The following is a 20263-nucleotide window of genomic DNA, read 5'->3' as shown; positions in this document are numbered from 1 at the left end:
CTGCTCCTGGTTATCACCATGCAATGAAGGGAGCGAGCACAATGTAGGGGGGTGGCCTTCGGAGCCCAACTTTGAAGGCACAGGCTTCAAATAGCGGCATGCACATACCACTTGTGAAATGATGACTGTATTATTCAAACATGACAAGTTGACACGAGTAATCACTGAAATTTACTCTGGTTATAATGCAGGTGAAAAGCTTAAGCAGCCCATTCGTGTCAAAGAGAACAAAGAAACTATTTTTTGAATAAGACATGGCCCGAGTGTTTCCTTTTTTTGTTGAGCATGTTGTACATTTTAGTGACAATTTGGTTAAAACTTCAGTTGCAAAGAAGCAATTGTGTCATCTCAGCCACCCTTTATCTTCTGTCTATCCAGTACTTTCTGACCATGAATACATACCAACTCTCCAAACTATCCACTTTAATTTAAGTATCGTTATTTTGCTTCATGAAGGCTTCTGAAACCTGTGTGAAGAGCACGACATAACTCCAATCATTTCCTTCTCTGATGTGCACACAAACCCATGACTGCAATGCTAGCTATGCCTGCCAGCGGGCAGCAAAGCAGGGAGCTTACTTGGTTTTGCTGGCAAGCCCCGACACAGAGATGCTTTGGACGACTTGATCCTTGTTGATCATGTCCTTGACCTTTCCTGAATCATCGAGCTCCAATCTTCCTGGAAGGCATCTCCTGGCCACTGAAATCACATAAAAACAGCATCTTCTCTCACCATTTTTTGAGACTAGTAAATGCGTGACTGACAGAAGCCCTCGACCAGTTTCCCGTGCTCATCCAGACCACCTCCACACTCATCTTCTCACATAGCATCTGGGCAAGTCTTGCATCTCACCACCCAACAATGCCCGTACAACCTCCTCCAAAGCAGCACCCGTGCCAGCTGCCTGGTACAGGCTGTGTACATACCCACATTTCACCTCTTACAGCCAACTGGATAGAGCCTTCATTGAGTGACTATAGCCAATCAGCAAACAAGTGCTTTGCTTCGAAATTCTGTGAACTTTGCAAGACAAAGCAACACTGAAAGCTATGAAGCAAGCCAGAGTGGGAGGCTAATGTGGGGTTCCTTATGTGCACTGAAATACCTGCCCACAAGTGATTAGGCATTTCCTGAAAGGCAGCTGTCACATGGCAAAAGAAACTAAATTACTGTTGTTTTTTTTGTTTATATGTATACGAAGGCTCCATTTATCAAGCTGTATGAATTGCTCCTGCTGAATAGCTAAAAAAACTACATCAAACGCGGTAGGAATTTGGAAAACTTTTTTTTAAAAAAAGAAAAACAGCCCATGCTACAAAATCAATATGTCATATTAACTAACAAATGGTCAAAGTTCAGAAACTGCCTGAAGCAAGGAACCTCATTCTTCATGACGCCTCCATGAAGCAGACAGAATGTCCCCAGTGAAAACTTGCCAGGTTTGGCACATTCGAAAAGCACCACAGCTAGCCAGCTTAGGGAATGCAAAATGCTGACAAGGTCCTTATGTAAGTACTCATTACGGAAATGGCGAACGCTTGGTGCTAGTGCAGTAGTGAACTGTTTGGAAGACAGGGCTGTTAAAAATCTCATACGGCCTTAAGTTTAGAACCCAGCACTTCAACCTAAGCACTGACAGCATGAACTGCAGGCAGTGCTCAACTTACAAGCGAGTGAGCACCGTAAAGTGTGGTAGAATCCACCGTCTATGGTACCTTGCGGCAAGCGGAAAACAAATCACATTTGGATTAAAACATCAACGAGGGATGGTTGGTTCATTGCAAAACTTAAAGGGACATTGAGGAGAAACTGAAGTTGGCTAGTATTGATAGAATACCAGCTCCTAAACATAAAAACTCCACTCTTTCCGAAACCAAAGCTCTTGATAGGTGAAAAGAGCAAGAACTAAAATACAGGTATTGCCACCAAAGGCCAATCTCGCAAGTACAAGCATGATGATGAAATAGGAGAAAAGAAGTCGCAGATCTCTGAGGCTAACTAAGGTGCATGAAGGTTAAGTGTTTTCTCAATGTTGAAGTATAGAAGTTTTGTTTTGTAACCACTAGAGCACTTTTATCACACGAGAAAGACAGCAAAAAGACAGCCTGCATGCCGGAAGTCAAAGAAGACCTGCAATTGGCAGTGCAACAGGCGGCCAGCTGAGTTTCAATATGTTTTGGGGTGCTTCGCAGCCATGCGTTCTGCATGCCCAAATGGTTTCGTTATGCGCCTCTACCTACAAGGGCGGAGCAGCACAGGGCCTTCAAGTGCCTCTACAAGTGCTCCTCGGACGAAGTTCATACAACGGCACGCAACATACCAAGATGCTGGGCTGTATAACCAGCCCTCTGAGGATTATTATTCCAGAATTTAAATATGCTCGCACGTACCGGTCACTACACATCACTCGTTATGGCAGCTCGGCGGTGACAGCGACGCTGCTGACACCTTAGCTTTAGGACATATTTGCCAGACCCGCCACCTTCGCCCTTAAAAGCATGGCACGCTGTGTAGGGCTGAGCACACTGAATGCAGGCTGCAGTTGATTGCGAGAACTTCATTGCAGGAATAGGGAGGGATCCGTCGTAACAGTGCAAATGGAAAAGAAGCGATGATGGCTGATAGAGGCCTTGAACGTCCGGCCAGCAGTAGTTTTCATTTCAGCAGGAGTGCAGCGTTCGCTGCCAGCACTCACGGAGTCCTCATTTCCATTTCCACCACTTTACGTCATTCTTGCCCTATTTCGTCATCAGAGAGTTTGAATCATTGTGGCAGGAAAAAGTTTTCCAACTGTGAATCCAAATCTCTCAGCAATAAATGCACTTTTTGCTGCCGGGCAAGGGGTAACAAAGCCACAAAATGCCGAACTATCGGATTTTACTAACAAAAAATTTGATGTCGTTGTCCTCAGTGTCCTTCTAAAAACCACAGAAAAATCAGCAGGATGCTTAAGCTTTGCCTTAAGAGTACATGCGAATGTGCCTTCTCCTCCCTTTTTGTCTTTGTATTCCTTTTCTTTATAATTTTTCACTAATTACCAAGTCACAATCACATTACTAACCATGGTCATTCATCAATTACTATCACAATTACCTATCACGTTACTCATTACCAATTACCAATCATTTTCTAGGTTACGCTGCACGGCACAATATTCCACCTCATACTCAGACACACCTGCACGCACACTTGTTTCACTACAATGGAGCACCATAAAACCGCCTTTTCATACCACGCGATTTCTGATGCCTCATTAGGATGTTTATATTTGGTTTTGCTTTTTTAATTACTATAATGTCAGTACACAACCCAAACATATTACTAAATCATACACACTGCAACACGTTAACTAGATGCCGCATCATGGCCTATGCGTTGCATACCCGCCTGGTGCACAGAGGGCCTGTGTTCGAACCCCAGTGGCGGCTACTTTCTTTTGATGATGTACTTCTATATTCTAATTTTACTATATTCTGGAATTTTTTCCGACTGACGCAGGATTTTCCGGCCGACGCTGGGTTTTCAGCAGAATGAGCTCCTTTCTCAGTCACGTAAAAACACCACAAACAAGCATGCCCCCCCCCCAAAAAAGGCAGCACACACATGACACACACAACACAATGTGTGCTGTGTGAGTCTTATTTCAGGCCCTGCTTGTATGCACTGTACCTTCTTCTTAAACTTTGCAATAATCAAAATGTTAAATTACACAATAAATTACACAGCACATGGAAGAAATAGTGTCTTACACTACTTCACAGAACTTTATAGCCATATGCACAGCGAACAAACTCAAGGGTATTCTCACTACTCCCAGAAGGCAGGGCAGAACATGCTTCCAAGCAGGCAGGTCAGCAGCTGCACAGATGGCAGATGACACAAAGAACAGGCACGACGTTGCATGCGAAAGGCAGTACTGGCACACCGAGCTGAACAAAAGATGGGAGAAGGTGCAGGTCAGAGGCAAGGCACTGCTCAGCCAGGAATAAAACGCAGCTGGCACAATAAAGAAAAACTTTCCAGTGTGGTCACAGCTCTTCCCTATGGTAGAGTAGGCAGAGAAAAACTTGGGCAAAAAAGATGCTATGACAAAAACAAGCTGAATGGCAAATGAAGTACAGAATTAGACGCGCATTATTCGTTGCAAAATTGTGGTCATATTTTTGCATTCGAGTGGTTTCTATAAGTTACTCAAAAGAGCTAAAATACCTGCTACTTATTTCCGATGGTTTCATTTACGATGGTGCTACAACACAGAGGGTAAAAATGCATTCCGACAACTTGCATGATGGACTTGGGTCAGTGAACATGTTAACATGGCCAAGGTGCTCTTGGTGACTCTACAAAGGGACTTATACAGTGCACCACATGTTATGCTACAAGTGCTGACCTAGAGGTGACTACAGCTAACTTGTGTCTCTCAGAGCTGTAAGAGTCACAGTTCCGACTAGTAAGCAGCTTAGGCTGAAAGAGAACTGCCGATGTTTACTAGTGGCTGAGACTATAACAGATGAAATTAACTTGTGGCCAACATATTGCATACATGCAAATCAGCACACGCACACACCACTCAGCTCCAAACTGGAGTACAGTGAAGCGTTGAGCCCTCAAGTGCAAAGGCCCAAAGATTTAGCTGTTTCAAAAACAGTACATGAAAGCACACCTGCCAGAGCATAAAACAGTTAAAAAATCAATTTATCTGAAACCAAAACCAACGCTAAGGCTTTTGACAACTTTGTTACCAATTAGTAAGTCACTTGGATTTGTACTAAGCAGGAGTCATTAGCTGGGTCTGTTACAAGTTGGCTCAATTTATTGTTTTTCTGCAATCTTTGACCTGTTCAACAACTTCGCAGAACCTTTTGGCTTATGTTACGAGAGCTATAGCAGTAGCAGCACCGTATGTGACCTCACTTCTGCTGCAGAAAGAGAAAACAAAACACTGCACCCAACTCATAAAATCGAACTGTGAGGAAAACTAGCATTTCACCCTCAGCTTGCCAATGCATCTACTGAAGCGCAGAGTGAAACAAGATCTGCAGTTTCCTCAGGCTGCTTATCTAAACAGTGGCCAGCTTACCAGAAAAATCGTAATGCACAGGACTTGGCTGCAGCTTTCCAAGCTTAGAGTAGTGACAGCATCAGCCAGGTGGCATTGAGAACCGAAAGCCTACAGCTGCTCCAAGTCACGACTGAACAAGAGCACTATACGAGGCAGAGGGGCACAGTAATGCGTCCAAATACCTTTCCATGGGCCACTGTTTCAGGAAGTCACTCGCTTTTCAGAAAGATTCCTGCTCGCACGAGAGATGCATTTTGAAAGTTTCCATTACTGAAGCTGACGAACAGTTCACGCAGTCAGCATCTCGTCACAGAGCAAATGCACCAACCAACTTTACCAGCCACAACTGCCACTCTATACAGCTCTGAGCTTCCTGTTAGCCTAGTGCAGCTGCCAGTGGAAAGGGAGGCGGGAGATGTCCGCCGTCAGTGGCACTTACTCACAGGTCTTTCGGATAGAAGAGGACGGAGACGAGGCACCTGAAGAGTTCACCGCACCCGCAGAACAGAAAAGTGAGACAGCAAAAGAGAGGGCGCAAAGGAAGAGCACAGTGAAGACAACAGCCTTAGAGAAAGAAAGAAAGAACCAATGAAAACAGTCCAGAGCTTGCACCGGCCGCTGTTTGACTGATGCCTCTGAAGAACCATGAAGGTTGGGCACACAGATATGGCTCCCAATTGCTCATCATTTCCGTCATTTTTTTCTAAACCTGTCCAATCAGCACTTGATCAGGTCAATTGCATTTGCTGATAATTTAGAACCAGTGGATGCACAATACGTGCATACACATATAAGAAAGCGGTTGCTACCTCTGTGGTTAAAAACATGTGCAATTGTCAGGAGGTAAAATAGATTCAACTCAAGCCCATGAATCGCACTGCACTCAGTACCAACTATGCAGCCTTCTTCCTAGTCAGTACCGTGATGGATATGCATGTTATAGCCCAGTGGTACCATTTATGTTATCATGACTTCTTTTGACTCAGACAACAGGAGCATGTAGTATCGAGTTCTATGAGAGCAGTTCCAAGATGTGGCAAAGGCGTTGCGTACATGTGTGACGAGATTAGTTTTCCTTCATGAGCATCACACCACTGCAGCTATCATCTGCTGTGCCATCAGCACAGAAGTCTTCAACCCATGGGTGTTGACTGAGGACAGCATGTGAAAGAAATGTGCTTAATACACTTGTGACAACCCTACACGAGCCAGAGCAGAAAATACCTGCTACACACTCCAGTGTTCCTCGCTCACAGCGGATGAAGTTGTGCATTGGGTACTTTACCCAGGAATTGGACTAAGTTCACATCTCCATAAATTTGCAATAACCATTGTCACATATCCCTGATATGCTACGGTAATTCAACCACTTCATTTCAGTAGACTTCTGTACACAGAGGAGCACTGTTATAAGTCCGAGACATTTACATGCCAATGATGACCACAGGCATCCAAACACTCATGTGTGCTGGTGTCCCCAACCTTCACGGCTTTTCGGGTCAAGCAAAGTACCCACCTGATTCAATGCAGATGAATTATACTACCCTTACTATGTAGACATCAAAGCGCACCTTTTGGTGCAGCACTCACCACTGCTGCTCTTCAGGTAGTAACTGGCGCATTTCTCGTCCTTTCCAGTCAGGTCACTGAGAGTCTTGTATGTCTGTGAGGGAAGAGAGCATGCTCTGACAAAACAAACAATGGAAGTGCAAGTAACCAGCCCAATGCTTGGAGGCAAGCTACAGCAACTCAGCATTGCTTTACATGCACTGCACAGCCAATACCCATCAATCAGGACTGTGCACATACTCCCACAGAGGTCCCCCTCCTCCCCCTCAAAAAAAAAAACCTCCAAATAAAGTGTAGAGCTATGAAAGAAGGCAGGCATGAAAAAAAAAAAATTGGCACATAAAAAAAAGTATTAACAGCCAACACCACGAGAGCACTTTCTTCACATCTTTCTTTATGCCTTTGTGTTTTCCTTACATGTAATACTATCCAAGGTGCTCAGCTGTGGATGCCGCTTGGCAGATCATACCGCAGTTAACACCCAAAATGGAGAGCCCCGAGAGACATTTCCTAATGTGGTGTGTAAGGATGCACTTTTTCTGCACACCTAACTTTTGTAGCTGCCTTGTGGTCAAAGCACCAGCGCAGCGGTCCAGTCAGCAAGTCCAAAATAGAATTTTAATAAGAATACATACCCATACATACCCCCTGTCAAGTGGGTCCACACCATACTGGCAGATGAGCTTGGAACGAATGAAGTCATCGTCTTGAATTACTGACCATGAAAGTCTCATTAAGACACTGCCACACACACACACCTGAAAAGCAAATATCAGCACCATGAGGCACACATGATGCACACTGGTGGACAAATCCTCCACTCTGAGTAACACAATCCAACCACATACTCATAGCTGCCTCTACATAAGCAACGTCTCGAGAATTTCTATGACACTGAAGCTGGCTGATCAACACTACTGCTGAAAACTGTCACCAGAATATTGGCAGAACATTTCCCTTGTTGTCAGATGTTTTGAAATGTTCATAAACATTACAACAATGAGTGCAAAAACTATCTCTGGTTACATACCTCACAATGCTTACACAATTAAATGCATAGTGGGTGAGGCCACAGTAAAATTCAAGCAAAATGAAATTTGTCTAGTGCCCATGTGCAGTTAAGCTTAATATACCACACATCAGGACAAGCCTTGCTAGAGGGAAATGAACATCTATTTGCTCATAGCTTGATTCAACAAACTCACAAGGCTATAGAACATTCTGTGATGTTTCTGTCGGGCAAGTTGGCAATGTATTCCAATTCTCTGCAAAACCCACCCCATCCTAAGGCTGCACAGGAGGCTGCCAGCCGCTGATAAATAAAACGGAGTGTCTAGCGTTCCGTCCAGACGGAACATTTGCTGCAGCTGCAGTTCCGTCCAGACGGAATATTTACTGCAGCAAGAGTTCCGTCCATACAATACACAGTTTTAGTTTCACGTACGTAGAAGCTTCACGTAAGTAGAGCACTTACGGGTCACCAGTGCGCATGCGCAGAACGTGAAGTGTCTGCGTGGGTCGCACGGACGTACGTGAGATTCGGATCTTTGCGTTGCGGTCTTCACGTTGCTTGCGTACGTGGCATTGGCAAGATGGCGGCGCCCTGCCCGCCCGCTTCGCAACGATAACAGCTTCGTCGCTAATCCCTCGGCGTGGTATCGTGCTGTAAACCACTGTATTTGCCTTCAGTTGGTCCATTCTTGCTCTCGCATGAAGTTTTAGGTGAGAACTAGCTTTTGTTTTCCACATAGAAATCCGTTTCAGCAGCTCCTAAGCCTGACGGAGAAGCGTTTGTGGTCGTCATAGCAACGAGTGTGCCGACGGTCTCGCGAGACCACGCGAAGCTCAAAGCCTCGCGGGATATCGCGAGTCCCTCGGCACAGTCAGCGGGAAAAGCAAAACGGTGCACGTTTTGGCTCCATACGCACAAGTCGTCGATATGAGTGGGACACCAGCGCGCCTTCGCTTCTCGAAAAGCGATGATGATTTAAATATGCTGCGGGACGTGAAGGAATGCAATCCCTTTGAAGATAGCATGCAATATACAGTGCGGTGGAATGAAATCGCTCAACGTTTGTCAGAATAAAGGGGGAAAGTATTTAGCGCCCGCACTGTGGCTTGGCCTGGCTCCGCTCCAAGCAGCTCGATTAAACAAAATTAGTTTTCTTTATGTTGTGGCATCGTCAACACCGGAGTGACCATGTGCTAATTAAGTGGCACTTCGCCCACATATCGCGGGTTCGGGCCAGAGCAAGCTGAGGGCACTGCCAGCGTTTGGTACGCGCCTGCGCTCTTGCTCCGAAGGAAGGAAGGCGCAGTTATTTGCGAGCACAAGTGTTTATTACACAGAAAGCTGCATTACATAACACTGCACTAATCCCCAGACCTCGGTGAAACCCATAGCCCCGCCACAGCACCCGAAAGCGGGCCCACGGAGCCGCGCGCGCAACGCAAAGACTACATACGCGCGGGACAGCACAGCTAAGGGCGATCGCATGCCGCGCGGCCAACCAAAGGGTTAAATCGCACGCAACGCAACACGAGGAAGGATTGGGTACACGCGTAGCACATCTTGACGACGCAGGTCGCACATCGATGGCTCATCGCGCGTCGTCACCGGCAATGGCCGGCGATGACGGAGAACCAGCCAAATCAGGCCCTCCCGAATCCGGAGCGCGTCGGCGCCGCACAGGCGGGCTACACGACTCCGGAGGTTCGGGCCTGGACTCAAGCATACATACTAGATGCGCACGTTAAGCACCCGCGTTCTTGGGCCCTCGGCAAAGGCCGAGGCACCCGGGAGCCAAATTCTACGCACCTTTCTGCTGCCCGAGTCGGTGGCGATCTCCCCGTTCCATTTCCCGCTCGGGACCTCTCGCCGAAACAACGCCCCCAACTGTCACTCGGCGTGACCCAATGGGGACGCGAGGTCGCAGCGGGAAGAACGGAAGGGAGGGTGATTTACTGCGGTTCTCGGAAGAGCTTCCCTTGCAAGGGACGACAAGCAGTGCGGCTGCCCGCATTCCGCTCGCGGACACCCCCATGGGGGTCTCTCTAACGAACGAAACGGCGGAAGCGGGCGCACACTCGGGTAGCCCAAGAAGCTCAATCCCCACAATGTGTACTAGATGGCGCGGCACAACATGCTAGTGCATTTTTTAGGTTCCATGGCAGATCTACGCAGTTTGCGTCCTGTACGTGTAGCTAAAATTGTACGAAGCGACACGAGCGTACGCTACGTAGACTGCTCACGTCTATGTGCGTGAAGGTTCTACGTACGTAAAACTAAAGCTGTCTAATGTCCGTACTGTCGATACTATACAAAATGGGCGATTTCTACCCACATGAAGCATTTCCTTGCCTCTGGAATAACCAGTTGACAAGGCTGTATCCAGATGTTCTCTCTACGCATGTATACGACACCAAAATATCGGTCCGCGCACTGTGTTTAGTTACATCCTCGAAGGTATAACTTCCGTGCATGCATGCAGGATCTGGAAAATGACACTGTTAGAAGCAGAGGGCAGAAACTCTTCGCCAATTCATGTGAAGCCGTGTCGCTGTTTGTGCTGCAAGATAACGTAGCGCGAAAAAAACTAAGACGTAGACAAACGGTCAACAAGCATTATGCAAACGCACCAACAAACCCAAGCCAAAATTCGCTCTATTGCCATTTCTCACTGACTGCTTGGAAAATAAAATGATGCAGCAGAATATCTTGTCACACATTAGGCGGAACAGGATTGCCATTTTTTAAATAAACATGCAAAAGTCTGCAAGCAAACTGGTTTCCCAATCCCTAACGCCAGCTTTAATTCCGTCTTGACATAACTCTTGTGGCAGATAATGTTGGACGGAACTGTATGGTGTCAGATACAGTTGCGTCTGGACGGAACCCCATCGCTACATGCAGTTCCGTCTGGACGGAACTTTAGCGCAAATTGTAGTTCCTTCTGGACGGAACTCTAGCCACAGCCTAAATAAAATTCCAAGGTGGTTCAACGGATTAAGCATTACAAAACTGTATGCCAGAGAAGCATTCTAATTATGCACCAGCTACTGTGACTGCTTTTCAGAGCTTCAATCCAGAACTGGAAGTTTGTGCCCTGGTTCTGCTAGAGACTTTTTTCTTAACAGCCAATGTGCTTAATGCTTAACACTGTCACTAAGCTATTGCTAGTTTTCAAAATTTATGGACTCTACACCACTACTATATACGGTGGTGGCATGAAGGCTTAAAGGGCAAAACTCTAAAGGATTTCTTACACCTCCCTGCCTTAGTTCCAATAAATGGTTTCTCAAAGAATAAAGGCAGGAAAACATTAATAAAAAATTGACAGATGCTCAGATGGCCTGATGTGATAAAGTGATGAACTGCATAAACAGAATGTGCTTTTTAGAAGACGCTTTTCCCTTTTGCCACGTCCCATTGCCTGATAGCTGCACCAATTAATATCACTTTACTCTGGTGGCTTTTCAGGGCTCTATAATGATTTTATGCTTTATATTTTCTACATTTACACTTTGCTCTACTTTAGCTGGCTTTATGGCTTGCTAATATTTTTTTACGTTTTTACATTTCCTGCATTACACACATTTTGCCCTACTTGGCATGCTGCGTTGGATCAGCCGCGACGTGCGCTACCATTCGGTGCCACTTTCCTTCTCTCTGCACTCTCCCCTTGCTTGGGGGCATCAATGTGCCCACCTCTCCACCTCCATCAATACAAATTTTCCCTCCTGTCTCCCGTCTGGGGGTGGTTCTCGTGCTGAACTCACTGCAGACGCTGGAGGCTTGACTAAGCGAAATTTTCAAGCCTAATGGCACTTGTAGTGCTTTCACAGGAAGACGTCAAGAACCAGGCGACCAAAAACGAAACTGAGTTTCGACCAAAGTTTGATATCGCAACAGGCCAACACATGATGTCACTGACACTGTTGCAAAATATGTTGCATGCGCTGATTGCCTAAACTGGCAGCTCCAAGTGACAGCCTCGATCACTATTTGCCTTAAATGACCCCCCTCCCTCCCCTGGAAAAAAATGCTAGAAATTTTTCCCATCAATGCAAAGTGAATATTGGTGGGTGTGCAGCCCGTGACATCACACAAGCAAGATTGCTCGTAGAAATCATCCCGCTTGAGAGGAGGACACAGGAAAATTTAAAATTAATTTACGCGGCTAACCACGAGATGGCACACGCCGAGGCGCGCATGCTAACGGACCACGCCTCGGTCGACTGGCCGCTGTGGTTCAGCACCAAGGACCGAATGACCGAATACAACGAAATAACCAAGGCGTTCCACCTAGCTCGCAGAACCCTTCCACCCCCTTGCTCGGGGCTCAGTCGAGAGCAAGCCGTTTTATTGAGACAGCTACAGACGGGCTCACTCCCCAGCCCGTCGCTGTTGCACAGAATGTATCTCGAGACGCACCTGACAGACAAATGCTGAGTCTGCCGAATGGAGACGGCCGGCTTCGCACACATTCTGTGGAATTGCAGCAAGTACCAGGAAGAAGCTAAGTCTGGGAGGATCCCGCCACGACTGGAAGCAGCCACAGGGAGTGACAAACAAGAGGAACAACTTTGGGCCGTCCAGCAGGTCATCGAGGCGCTGGCCCGGCAGGGACCCAGCGAGCCAGCAACGGCGAGCGGGGACCCAGGCCGCACGGCCGGCACCCAGAGGACGACGTAGGCCCCGTCCGGAGCACACGTTCTACTGCAGGCCCCAAATAAATGTTTTAACAATCCAACAATCCAATCCACTGAAACAGAATGCTTCCAAGCTATGCAATCTTGCATACAAGACAGAAGAGTAAGGAAAACCCACCGCAAAAATTTCAGCAAAATGCATGGAGGTCAATAAAATCCTGGAGTCACCTTTTAACTAGTATATATATATGCCACAGCTCCACAATAACAACGGTAGGCAAAGCCTAGTAAATAGCGTATAGAGTACCTTGAACATACACATCACTGCTTTTGCAACTGTACACAGATTTAAGCAGTCATTAAAAAAAAGCGGCACTTTCTTTTCAACATACTTCTTTAAACAAATGATACTGCTACCACAAAGCCAGATGGACATTTGCGATGCCTCAGGTGATGCACAATACTGGCACAACAGAATGCAAGAGGGAGCTGAACTTAAAGCAAATAAAAATAAAGTGTGTTCACCTGCTGTTCACTACTAAAGAATAAAGAAAGAACAAAAGAAATAAATAAAGAAAAGCACCTAGGGCTCTTGTAACACACACTGAAACCTCAGAACACATTATTGTCTTTCACCTCCAACAAAATATAGCTGAATATGAATGTGCACAATTTCTGAATATCACATTTCGTTATAAGCAGGATCTTGAGTGAGAGTTCTTTCTTCTTAGACCTGAAAATCCTTCCTTGAATTCTATTCAGAATTTACCAAAGGTAGCATTGCTGCTGCCTGCCTGAGTTCTGTATTAGACAAGTCGTGTGAGAATTCATGGAATGATCGTTTCAGCATACAAATTCGTAGATTAAGGGAAGCAGGTTTTCCGGAGGATGTCCTCTCTCTTGCTTGCAGCGGTTCTCAGGAAAGTGAATAAAACCAGTTATTACCCTTGAATACTGCAGAACAGGAGGAGAAAGAAAAAAAAAGCTATCCTGACTTTGTTGGCAGAAACTTCAGGCACCCTAATTATGTTCTCTTTCAATTAATCATCATATCCTGTACTACTGAACTTTTCATAATCTTTTTGTTACATCTGTACAGCCGTGGTAGGCTGCCCACACAGTGCTTAAATGAAAGGCTCTTGAGAGCCATGGAGCCAATGGCAACATCCATCGTTGGAATAAAAGCCAGCTGCAGCTGTCCCGTGCAACACACTCACTCACCAGAACATGAGCACGACCGATACAACAGTTCTAAAATGCTTACAAAAGGCAGACTGTAACTATGCTAACACTGCTTCCGGAGAATACCGGCGAAAGGTATCGCCAGTTTTATTCTGGAGAAATTCTTCAGATTTCTTCAAATTTCTGCTACCACCAGATTTATGAAGCTCGACATGTATGTTTAAAATAAAAATAGCCACCTTCTCGAAAAATGTTGTCAAAATTGTCGAACTACTTGGCGTTTTTTGACGCTTCAAGGCTGGCCATGACAGCTGGCTAGTTGTGGCCAGGGTGCCATGAAAAAACATCATCCTTGGAAATAAAGAGAATTAGCTTTAAACTAAGTTTCATGTCTCCCTCACTTATTTATATGCCTCCTATCACCTTTGTGGCGTAGAGTCAATATCACATCTATAATGTCAGGGCGTGCAGACAATGCCTACCAAACAAGCAGGAACATTTCCATGCTGGGAAATTTTGTTCTGAAATGTTCTGCCATGTTTTTCAACACCACAGCCAGGCCAGAAGCTTTTAATGGCTACAAAGAAAATATGGTGAACAAAATCCAGATTGACCCCAGTTGGTTGCACATTCAGTCAACTGATGATACAATAAATGGGATGACGGTGATATCACCAAGACACATGTACGGCAGTCCCTCAGGCCACCTCTCACATAATAATGATACCAAAATGTGTTTGTTCTGTCTTTTCCTGTATGTTTTCGAAATCTTGGCAATCATTCATTTTCTCCTTCCAACTTCATATCACCTTTACCGTTCGGATATTTATACAGTTACAAGTACACTAGCATAAAAGAAACTCATCTAGCATAACTATTCAAAAACACTTCATCTAAAATACAAATATGACACTGGTGCAAGCAAGCGACGATCGCAATTATTGCATGCTTTGGGTGACTCACTCAAATGGTAGTTGACTGCAGATGTTTCCCTGGCTGTCAGTGGGGCAGATGAGCTGTTCAGGACTGCCATTTCTGTATGCTGTGAAGAAAAAGAAAAGCCCATCACCTAGTTTGTGCCAGCTGATCTCCAGTTTGCATGAAAGCTTAAACACAAGTACTTCTAACTGTTCAGCCTCACACACAGGCTTTCAAAATGTGCCCAGGAGCAATCCCTGACCCCTGCTTATGTATGCACTGAAGAACACAGATGTACCACCCTTAATTATTTATTGTACCCTCAGGGCCTGTAGGCATTACACAGGGCAGTGGGATACATATAAAAACTCAGCATATACAGCAACAACAAGGAGGAGAGAAAACAAGATAAACCAGGAATACGTGCAAACACAGGCAGGCAATGACAGAAATGCAGTGGAGGTACATTAAAACAGCGTATAAACAGTGAAAAGCAAGCTTTATAGAGTAATAAACAAATACACTCAGAGAGAAGCATTAATAATTATTAAAAATGTAATAGTATCAGAAATATCTGCGATGTGCGATCATGGGGAAGTAGATTCCAGCTGACACAAGTTCAGGGCATAAATGAGTCGTGAAAACATTTTGTGTGACAAGATGGGATTCCAACTTTATGACAGCAATCAATGCATGCTGATATGTAACATGGTCTTGATAGTAACATTTGAGAAAGCTGTTATGGTAAATTTTATGCAAAAGACACAATGAAGCTATTTATCTCCGGTGCGAAAGAAGTGGTAGGGACAAACTTGATTTCATGGCGGATACAGTGCTTGTTCGGTGACAATTAGAAAGAATAAAACGGCAAGCACAGCTCTGCACTGCTTCCAAGTCTGTAATGAGTCAGTCGATGCCAGTGTTCCAGACCGATGCAGCATATTCTAACTTGGAACGCACCATTGTTTTATAAAGTAATAACTTTATTGAGCTAAACAAACGTGACAAATTTCTGCGAAGATACCCAAGCATGCGATCAGCATTATTTACTATGTATTCAATGTGAGTTTTCCAAGACAGGTTACAAGAAACGTAAATACCCAGATATTTATAAGACGACACAGTTTTGAGAGACACGTTGTTAATATGATAAGTAGAAAGGGCATTGGAACCATTGGAAGAGAACAATTGCCCATGCAGTAACCACACCTTGTTGTTGCCTTTCACATTGACCCTATGCTGGTGCTACACTCCAAACTCAACAACTTACCCCGTGCCAACCTTGCCAAGACTGGTCATGAATGAAGAGCCCTAGCTGTGCCCAATATTTCTGTCTACTTGGGATAGCATTACGTATACCAGTGTCTAAGTAGTACCATGTCACAACTTGAAGCAGGCAAAAACATTGTAAACTGCACAGATCCTACAATCTTTCAACGCAGCCTGTTTTGTGGTAAGGCGCAGCTCAAAAGAGCACGGGTGAGTTGCCAAAGTCCAGCTGGCACCTGAGGCGCAAAAGTGACCCTCTACCAGCAAGAGGTGCCCCACATTTTACAGAGGGTCTCAAATAGCAAACAAACAACCTGTCTGCAACCCAAGTCAATGAACTAAGGATCAGTAGATTGGGAACTGGACGAATTACCCGTTGATGCGCTCACAGCACAAAAAAGGAAAGGACAAGAGAACTATGTCCACTTCATGCTTTATTTGCAGCTATATCATATACCCACTTTCTCTTTAAGCAGTCCTTAACTTTGTCTTTTCATCCGAAAACTTGACAGTTTTGCTTTGATCACTGCACTTCAGACACACAATATCTTGCGAACCTGCTAAATGTTTTGAAAAGTAATATGAGAAAGTTTCAGAGCAGCTGACGCACCCTCTACGCAATTTGGCCCTCAGCAGGCATAAGACCTAGGTACTGGTTCAACCCTGAAACCAGCAGTATATCACAATTAAAACTTGGTGGTGAACGATATATGGGAAGGAAAACTGAAAGACCAGTAACCTCATATTTGGAGGTGAAAACCTTAAACGGTGATTACACCTCTGGTAATGCCATACCTCAGCACAGTGAGGGGTGGCTCAATCACACTCACACTCACGGCAACTCGGACTCACATCCACTCACTTGCACTCACACTCATGTCCACTCTCTTTCACAACCACTCACTCACATGCACTTATGTCCACTTGTACTCACAATCACTCACTCACACTTATGACCACTCACACTCACATACTCGTGCTCACAACCATTCCCTTACGGTCATGCCCACATTAACGTTCACTCACCCCTGGGTCTCAGAGATGTGGTGGTGAGCCGCTTGGTGCTCTGTAAGCCTCTTTGGCCAATTTTCAGTTCTGATGCTCAAAGGAGAGCTGCCGCGGTGGCTCAGTGGTTATGGTGCTCGGCTGCTGACCTGAAAGACACTGGTTTGATCGCGGCCATGGCAGTCGTATTTCGACAGAGGGGAAATTGTAGGAGGCCCGTGGACTGTGCGATGTCAGTGCACGTCAAAGAACCCCAGGTGGTTGAAATTTCCGCAGCCCTCCACTACGGTGTCCCTCACAGCCTGAGTTGCTTTGGGACGTTAAACCCCCTAAACCCATAAAACTCAATGCTCGAAGGAAGTGGTCACTTATCACGCATCTTGAATGCGCCAAACCAATATTGCGCACATTTGTTTCCATGCTTGCTGCTGAGACGATGTGTGCCAGTTTGGGATCAGCTAACATGCTTAGACATGTTTTTAACGGTCAATAATGAGTTTGCCTTGACAATAATGTGTCCATGAGTATGCATGAACACATTGGAGGCAAGTGGCAACTGAATACTTTTTGCAGTGTGGGAAATCGACTGTGTTTTTGGAAACCTAGAGCGAGTTTCTCACGCAAAAGAAAATGGCTGGAATGTGCCCCATATACAGATTTGAACTGTGGAAAAGGGTCCAAAGGTAAGTGGCCGTTATGAATCCCTTCACAACAGCCTCTTCGGTTTACTTTGGGGCACATATTTAAGAGTAAGACTGGCTTCGTCTAGCCAGAGCATGTATGCATGATAAATATGTGCACATACCTACATTGCAGTATGTGGTCTGTGATGCACATAATTCCTGTCTGGCAGGACAGTCTGAGTTGCATGTACATAATGCAGACGGGAGCCTTTTCTTGACCTTAAAAGGAAAGGTTTTTTGTACACTGGGGAACATAGGGGGCAGGAGCGGGGGGTGGGGGGGCATAATTCTCAACTTTTTTCTGTTCTGTGAGCAGTCCAGTGTCCAACATATGCTGGCAGCCTTCGACCTATTTAAGAAAAGTTCCTCTGTGCTACCCACCCACACCCCCTTTCTACCCCCCCCCCCCACCCTTCTGTTCTCTTTTCATCATATTTTTGGCTACGGTGTCCGCCAGACGGTTTTTCTTCGCTGCCTTCTTGGTATGAGTGGTTCAACAGCAGCACTCACTTGCAGGATACTTTTAGGGGAAGCAAAAACTGTCACCCCTAGCTTGATTCTTATTAGCTTTCATTCACTTGCACTGCTTTTCTTTTGTAGTCCTTTCTCGAGCGGTGATGTGAAATTACTGACAGACATTATAGTTTAGATGCATTTCCCGAGTATATAAGAACCATGTTCGAACTATAGTTACTGCTGAGGGGAGAGCAGTCATTGTTTTGGTAGCAAGCACTAGAACTGCGTAGATGAGTTTGAGCCATGTAGGAAGCGTCACAAGAGACATCTACCTTTTGTAGAAGTGGCTATGCAAAATTGAATTGAAGAATCTTATACAACCCGTAGCAGCTCATTAAACACGTGAAGATCTTGCGCCCATGCCAACGTGAACTAGTAAGGCAAAGAGCAATGAAAGATTGCGGTTTCCACGCCGGCGGAATCTTCTCCTTTGGGCACCCAAAGACAATGGCATGATCCCTTATGTTGTCGCGAGCGCGTACAGCAGTAAATGTTTGCTTCACTCAGCTGTCAACAACATGAATATAGCTAAGCAGATACTGTTATCGCAAAACACAAGTGGCAAACTTCTCTGTCACGTCCACTCGCATCCACTCGCATCCACTCGCATCCACTCGCATCCACTCGCATCCACTCGCATCCACTCGCATCCACTCGCATCCACTCGCATCCACTCGCATCCACTCGCATCCACTCGCATCCACTCGCATCCACTCACAGTAATCTCCATTTACACTCACATCCACTCACTCGCACTCACAATCATGGCCACCTACATTCACAGCTATTCATTCACACTCACAGACGTCAGTATGAGTGTGAGTGAGGCGATATGAGTGCACTTTTGAGTGAGTGTGCTGACCTATGGGTAATGCAGGGATGATCACTGCTAGCTAGCTCACATTCTGTTTGCAGTTGTTGCATTGCGTCAAATGCTGCCACACGTGAGTGCGTGATGACTGCTTCAGTATTGGGAGGGTTACAGTGAGTGCTTCATGGTGTGAGAAATGTGCTGGCACAAACTTGAGCATCATTTTGTGCAGTGCATTTGCTGGTATTATCCCAAGACCGCGCATTTTCGGTTCAACCCTCCACACGTTTGTAGCTCTGACCTTCCACATACATACAGTGTTTGTGGAAAACCTTAACATACTGAAAGAAGGTGGTAAACTTTTAGCACAGAAATAAACACAGTTTTGCAGTGATGGGAAAAAACCTTTTAGATGAAGAGGTTGCCCATATGCATACTCAACAAAAGAGGCACAATGCCAACTCTCAATAAGATTTTGTAAGGTTGTAAATATCGAGTTTGCAAGCCCTCTTCAGTCAAATACATACTATGCATAAACATTCATACTGTCATTAAAATGAAGGACAGGCATACCAAAGAAGGCCACGATGCCCCATCCGGCAAGAAAGAAGACGAACAGGAACAGGCACAGAATGTCTGTACAGCTCCTGCAAAGGGACAATTCACACAACCCGTTCCATTTATATTTGCACTGAGCTTCCCTCGCAATCTATGGACTCATCCTTAAGATTTGAAAGCTTCAATTGGTTTAAAGCAAAAAGGGAAGAGAAGTGTGCCTCAGCAAAAATTCTTCAGCACTTGGTAGGTTTCAATCAAGGGCTTTATTACTCATTGACTGCAACCAGAGCACATTCATACAGCTATACAGAAAGGCTACACAGAGTTCTCAAAATCTCTGCAGATGAAAAAGAAAACATAACTCAGCCTGATGGCAAGTCCGACCAAGCACCACTGCTTGTTAGACAAGTCGCTATACCACCCGAGGCAACTAGGCCATTTTTTTCCTCAGCAGACGGCAGGCCACAGTCAAACTGATCAACTCACAGCAGGGCCTCTGTTAGTTCATTGTATTTGGAAGAACTCATTACTCATGAGCAACCACTTAATCACAGCCATCTGTCTTGTATCTGCTATCCAAGTTATGTAGCAGCAACTGCAGCATAGAGGTGAAAGGCAGAGAAAGTTGATACACTTGCAAGGTGAGAAAACAGCTCAGAGGTGCAGAGATGAAAAGGATGAAGTTCAGAAGAGCAAGGTTCCGGGCTAGTTGGTAATGCATTTGAAGGAAGAAACAGCGCTCGTGTGTGTGTCATTTCTTCGTGTGTCCATGTTTCGTCGCGCTGTTTCTTCAAATGAAAAGGATGCCAAGACCACTTAAGTGCACAGGGCTAGTGCTCGTGTCATTTTCTTTGTCGGCATCTAGTTGTTTTTTCCGTTCTTGCTTTTCTTTATCACCTGAACTGTAGACAATAGTCAATTACACAAAGTTTTGTAGTTAGGTTACAATACCGGCAGTATGGATACCCCCAAGCAAGATCAATACTTGCCCAGATTACTAAATTTTACTAAGCAAGAAGATAGGAAATAATTATTTT

At 45.3% G+C, this 20263-nt stretch overlaps 1 protein-coding gene across 2 annotated transcripts in view; it reads right to left on the bottom strand.

The window, feature by feature from the left end:
- The window catches only part of LOC149355890 (uncharacterized), a 123603-nt gene that overhangs the window by 8489 nt on the left and 94851 nt on the right, over nucleotides 1-20263 (bottom strand). Inside the window, exons 2-8 of one of the 2 annotated variants that reach the window (XM_089584034.1) lie at nucleotides 19242-19315; nucleotides 14430-14508; nucleotides 12067-12351; nucleotides 7268-7390; nucleotides 6654-6726; nucleotides 5507-5542; nucleotides 580-700 (exon numbers count right to left, since the gene is read on the bottom strand). In XM_089584034.1, coding sequence (XP_089440160.1) covers nucleotides 580-700; nucleotides 5507-5542; nucleotides 6654-6726; nucleotides 7268-7366 — 329 coding nt within the window. In that variant the 5' untranslated portion in view covers nucleotides 7367-7390; nucleotides 12067-12351; nucleotides 14430-14508; nucleotides 19242-19315. The remainder of the gene's footprint in view (nucleotides 1-579; nucleotides 701-5506; nucleotides 5543-6653; nucleotides 6727-7267; nucleotides 7391-12066; nucleotides 12352-14429; nucleotides 14509-19241; nucleotides 19316-20263) is intronic. The other variant, XM_089584035.1, reaches the window with a different exon arrangement.

This window comes from Amblyomma mixtum, chromosome 3 (genome assembly GCF_055824585.1).
Source record: "Amblyomma mixtum isolate Tamu chromosome 3, ASM5582458v1, whole genome shotgun sequence".
In the NCBI taxonomy this organism is placed as follows: domain Eukaryota; kingdom Metazoa; phylum Arthropoda; class Arachnida; order Ixodida; family Ixodidae; genus Amblyomma; species Amblyomma mixtum.
The sequence above is the reverse complement of the archived record's forward strand: the minus strand, read 5'-3'. Positions and strand labels throughout refer to the sequence as shown.